General features: G+C 41.0%; 1 protein-coding gene across 1 annotated transcript; it reads left to right on the forward strand.

Annotated features, from left to right (window-relative positions):
• Positions 1 to 1,524: 1,524 nt before the first annotated feature.
• Positions 1,525 to 5,017, forward strand: si:ch73-335l21.2 (RING finger domain-containing protein). Its single transcript, XM_044184794.1, has 2 exons — positions 1,525 to 1,894; positions 3,803 to 5,017. The coding sequence occupies exon 2, from the start codon at positions 3,898 to 3,900 to the stop codon at positions 4,546 to 4,548; it is 651 nt and encodes a 216-aa protein (XP_044040729.1). The 5' UTR covers positions 1,525 to 1,894; positions 3,803 to 3,897; the 3' UTR covers positions 4,549 to 5,017.
• Positions 5,018 to 6,121: the final 1,104 nt, after the last annotated feature.

Raw genomic sequence — 6,121 nt, forward strand, 5'->3', positions numbered from 1 at the left:
CCTAAAGTTCAGTAAAAATGTGCTTGAGTTCCCACAATTAGGTTGCCCCTTCTTAAAATTCCCCCAATACTTAATCTAACTTGAATTTATGTCAGTCCTACCCCTCCTCGCCCTCACTGACACTCACTGACAGGGTGTGTGTGTGTTGTGTTATGTTATGGCAGCTCTGCCCTCTCCATGGTAATCCCCAGACAAACCCTCCTATCAATTGTTCCAGCGTGAACTCCTTTCATGGTGATTTCCGCTGAAATCTTGGCAAACAATCATAAACTCTCTCTCTGTTTTTCTCTCTCTCTCTCTCTCTCTGTGTGTGTGTTGTATAGTCTTTAGTTAATTTTTTGTAGGCCTTCCCGCTTTTGCCTCCAGCATTGAACTTACTGTAAGGGTGTTTGGTCATGCAAAACACAACCTGGATGACCATAAAAGAAAACCTTTTCCAAAAAGTGAGGAGAATGAAAGGAAGAAAAATGTCTCCAGTTCCAAAGAAACCTTTAAGAAATGATTTACTTGACTCTTTAGCAAAGTCAGGTCTATGTGACTTACCTTGTGTCTGGTCTATTCTTTGTTTCTTCTTCTCCTTCTTCTTCAACTTCTTACAGAAAGCTTAAAAATCTGTCACAAAGTTTTCACCTGATTCACATACTATGAGGCTTTGGAGTAAAGTAACCACAGAGGAACTCAAGCTAAGCACATTCCCTTTAAGTCCATTTTTATTTATATAGCCCAATATCAAAAATCACGATGTTGCCTCAAGGGGCTTCACAATCTGTACAGCATGCAACACCCTTTATATTTAGATCCTCGATCCGGATAGGGGGGAAAAAAGCCCAGCTGGGGGAAATAAACCTCAGGAAGAGCAGCAGAGGAGGGATCCCTCTCCCAGGATGGACAGACATGTAATAGTTGCGTGTACAGAATAGACCAACAGCAAAACTACAGTATGGACAATTAGGATGACAAAATCCTTCACCAAGTATTCCCTTTCCCAAGTTTCCCATTAATCCGTTTTGAATCTTGTAGAAATTAAACTTAATAACTATGTTTTTATCACTTAGTTTGGTCAGACTGACAGTGTAACAAATAACTTCACTGAAAATAGCAGAGTAAGCGTGTAGCATGTTTGTACAGGACAAGCTGGTTACCAGGAAATTATTCATTCAGTGCCATACTACAGGTTAGGACTCGTGTCTTTATTTATCTGTCAATAACTCACCAGTTGACAATTCATAGGAACCTCTCTGAATATAGACACATTAACTGTTCTGTCCCTATTTACTTTAACCAGTTTTTCGACACACACTGGAACGTGAGATGCATCACATAATATTAAATTATGTAAAATAAATGTTTTTTTATAGTATCAACTTAAACAACTGACTTTCAATGTAGAAAAATGTAATTGATATTGATAATTACACCCTAATCCACACTTTGCTCTTTAAAAACTCCTACATGCTGACTGCGTGGAAGCATAATAACATAATATGCGAGTAGAGTAAGAGTTGTCAGGTGGGATCAAGAGGCTCTGATCTGTCATTTTCTGTCTTGTGTGTCCTGGTTACTTTCACATCACCAAGGGTTTAATTACTGCTGAGCAAACCACACAGATGCCTCATGGGGGACTAGACAGAGAGACGAGGCCGAGTACAATCAGGTGAGACAGAGCGCAAAAGGAAACAGGAGGTTGCCAGCGAGCCAAGCTCAGACACGTATAGCTACAGAATATTAAGATAGAAACTTGAGTGGTTAAGTGTGCTCGCAGAAGAGGGGAGGAAGACACTCTGCCAGGATGAGATCTGAACCAACATGAGAGGAAGTATGAGCTGTGTGAGGGGAAGCACCTGGGTAGGAGCTGGGCATCAAAGTGTGCTCTGATCAAAGGGGTGTGCAGTGGGTAAGTGGCTCTCTTATCTGCTGTGTATTTAATGATGGATCGCTGCCAGTTTCTCTCTGTATAATCCCACTGAACCTGGTGGCCTAGAATAGATGAGAGGGCTCATTTATTTATACAGAGCAGCCATTCAGCGCTGGCTTTAACATTTCCCTTTCACAACTTGTTTGTCATTACATATATTGTGATTTTGGAGTAAATCAAAATGCTTATTGTTGGTGTAGATTTATATTTGAACCCCTATGTTTTGCTCTGATTCTACGAATGTGTAGCTGATTTATGCAAGAAAAGGTTTCAGGGTATGTGTTGCCATGCAGCAATTCAAAGGAGACCCCATCTGCTAAGCAACAATCCCCCCATGAGTGAACTTGGGTTGCCTTGTAGTTTTCCCATGTGAGCAACAAACAGGGATACAAAAAAGTGTCAGTAAAGCAAAGCAGATCATTTTTTTTGTTTCATAAATCACAGCTTTTAGACAGCAGACAAACACTCAGATGTGGGTCAAGGTGAAAATATATAGCAGCATAGTTGGATCAAATCAGGGGACTTAATACCTTAAGACATAGTTCCACATTTTTGGAAATACGTTTATTCGCTTTCTTACCAAGAGTTAGATGAGAAAATCGATGCCACTCTCATGTCTGTCCATTCAGTATGAAGAATGAAGCCCAAAGCCAGTTAGTTTAGCTTAGCATTACATCTGGAAATAGGGGGAAACAGCTGGCTTAGCTCTCTCCAAAGGTAACAAAATCTGCCTATCAGCATATCTAAAGCTTACTAATTAACCCCTGTAAAACTGCAACTTTTTGTTTTTACACCTCGGTTTTTACTTTCGGAGAGAGCCAGGCTAGCTGTTTCCTCCAGTTTCCAGTCTTTATGCTAAGCTAAGCGGCTGCTGGCTGTCGGACAAACATGAGAGTGGTATCGATCTTATCATCTCACTCTTGGCAAGAAAGCAAATAAACGTATTTCCCAAAATGTAGAACTTTTCCTTCAACTGAACATTTTTATTTGACTCACACACATTTTTATGGCAGCAAAATCTTTGGCAATCAGGCTCAGCAGTTTACATTTATTCAATGTGCGTTCAAATGTTCCTTAGTGTTAATGGATCACTCCAACAATTTAGTTTTGCACTTCCATGAAGTTGGCAGACTTTTAAGATTTTTTGAAAATGAATATTCAAAATCAAAGCAGTAGAAGCCGAGATATTCATACTTTTTGTCTCAGGTGTAGGTCAAGCTACGAAAACATTGGATCCTACATTTTCCATGACGCAACTCAATAGTGTGTTTTGTTAGACCCTCCCTGCTTAGTAAATGCTCATGTCTTTAAAACTCCATGCCGTCAGTTTGTAACACAAGCTTAGGTCTAAAAATTCTCGAAGTCTAAGCCGAGATAACCCCGATGACATCGTCAGGGTTATTTTGTCATACTTTAGAAAGCTCCTCCTGAGCCATCAAAGATACAACTGTTTTCACAGACTGAATAAAACTCTCTAAAATCAGTAAAATCCATGGACTGCCACTTTAAATGAAATAAAACAAATCTGAGTGGAGACAAGTGGACGTGCACGCACACATGTGCACATGCAAAAAGTATCATTACTGTGACTTATTACTTCCTTTCACAGCACTTCTGTTGCGTGTTGTGTTTTTATTTCCTAATTTCCTGGACATGCTCTGAGTGTGCAGGCCAGCACACACTACATGGAGCCGGGGAGATTGTGAGTAGGGGGGGTGTTAAATGGATGAATGCTATGACTCATGGGCTGTGGAATCTGTTCATAAAACTTATAAGAAACAAAGCAACATCCCAGGGAGAGCAGATTCTAGCATTTAAAAGCCACATTAGCCTCTGGAGTTCTCTTAGTCTTACAGAAGAAGACCTGAAGTTGTTTTCTCTTTACAGATTTTACCATCTTCTGTTAAAGATTCATCTACAAGTCGCATCTTGCCATCACTGAGTTCCCAAGCCAACTCCATCCACTCACCCTCCCTCCCACCATGAAAGGGGATGTTGTCCCAGCTCCCCAGCAGGGGGACCCAGCTGCTGCAGCACCAGGCCCCAGCACCACCCCTGGGGAGCCCATGGATGTGGAGTGTCCCATCTGCTACCAGGAGTACAACCAGTACAATAAATGCCCCCGGATGCTGGAGTGTCTCCACGTTTTTTGCACTGAATGCCTCCAGAGGATCCAGATCTGCCCCTGCGAGCCCCCCGACCCCCGCAGCACACCAGCCATCCCCTGCCCCCTCTGCCGCCACCTCACTCCTCTGGAGACTGGGGATGCCCTCTCCTTACCCCGCAACTCCCGCATCCTGGCCAGGCTGCCCCCCGTGACCTTCCGCCTGCCTGTGACCATGGCCACTCGCCTGGCCACGGTCACCCAGAGAGTGGTGCTCTCCCTGGAGGGCGACAGCAGGGACACCCGCTTCATCATCCTGCCCACCGTCAGCCTGCGGGTGCAGCAGATGCACCCGGACAGGGCGTACGGCACGGCGCCAGGCCTGGTGGGTGAAGAGGAAGTCATACAACAGAGCAAGAAGACGCTGTTCTGTGTACAGCTGCTGGCTGTCATCTTCTGGGTGCTGTTTATGATTACCTGCGTGGTCGGGCTGGTGTTTGGGCCACATTTCTTGAACAGGAAATTTTAATAGGAAACGGGATTTATCTCCTTTTTATAGCTAGATAGATATAGTTATTCATACAAAGTCATGATATACTCTACAGGAAAGCAATGTAAAAAGTAGGTTGACACATAACATTTTAGAGAATATAAAACACAAAGTGTTTTTCAGTTATATTTTTATGAAGGTATTTTTTGACCACTGTGGTTGCTATTCACCCTGCAGTTATGGGAATAACTCATATTCTACTTTCATTTATAGAATACCACCACTTACACCAATCCTTATGCACTGTACTGCATTTTTGTTGCCGTTTCATGAACAGTAGACTGATGAAGAGTTCCCTCTAGTGGTTTATTTTGAAATGGATGGCTCACAACTGTAAATAAAAGGATTCAAAACTAAATGTGCTTTCTTTTTCATAAAGTTTTCTCTTATGCAGCTGATGACTGTCCTGCCAATGCATAAACTGAATAAAGCTGGCTTACATAACACATTTATGCTGTGTCAGGTGTGTGCATTTAGAAAACCCTGTGCTCCTGGATATTTATACACAATTTCTAGGATAAGGAATTTAATTTCCTCATCATAGAAACTGTTAACAGAATAAGGAATTAAATTACCTCCAGAGGTCCTCATTCAAAACAATGGCATCTTATGTGGATAACAGTTTTTGGCAGGCTGTAACGGTGAATCTGGCCGAGAGGATGCAACAGGACAGATTAGATAACTTATTGACTTTAATGATGGTACTGAATAGTATAATGATGCAAAAATTGGAAGGCTTTCCTAATGTGTTTCTGTCTGTGTGCGCATGTGTACTCCTTTCTTTATTGGGCTGTGTGGCCCACTATCAGATAATTTTAGCAATCCACAACACATCTAATTCAGTATAGAACTAATAACACTGGAGGTACTGAACAAATGTGTATGAGTACAACTGTACAATAACATTTTAGATACAGAGGTGGAAATTTAAAAATGTATGTACTCATTCATTGTTTGTTGGCACCTGGGCAAAATTTATTTGGGTCCCTGTTGAGCGCTTGTTTGTAGTAACCTGGTGAAACACAAAATAATGAAGGACCTACCTTAAGGCCTTTATTATTTCAGTTGATATTGTGATTTAGTGGTGCATATTCCCAAATAAATTTGCAACTCATTAAAGTACTGCAAACCAACTAACTCACAATGAACACAGAGGCTGTTGCTCACTTTGCCCTGTTGGTAATCCATCCTTGTAGTTAAGGAGAAGTCAAGAGACTAATACTTTTACATGTCTACACTATTGTAATTTTTACTTTGTTCATCTGAAAGCTGTAGTATGATGCATTGTCAGAGTTCAAACACCTGGTTGAGTAGTTAGATCACATGTAACAAAAATATAAACAACATTAATACTTGAAAAGCAGGGCATTTATCATTAACATTTTTCTCATGATGATTTAATATATCAATGTTATATCTGGCTCAAGGTTCAATGTATTAATCCATAAAATCATGGGGATTACAGTGCTCTCATCCTAATTAGTCAACTCATGTAACATAACACTGGAAATAAATACCCATTAAATAAAAACAACATAAAACTAATAATATT

This window comes from Siniperca chuatsi, linkage group LG22, assembly GCF_020085105.1.
Source record: "Siniperca chuatsi isolate FFG_IHB_CAS linkage group LG22, ASM2008510v1, whole genome shotgun sequence".
Classification (NCBI taxonomy): domain Eukaryota; kingdom Metazoa; phylum Chordata; class Actinopteri; order Centrarchiformes; family Sinipercidae; genus Siniperca; species Siniperca chuatsi.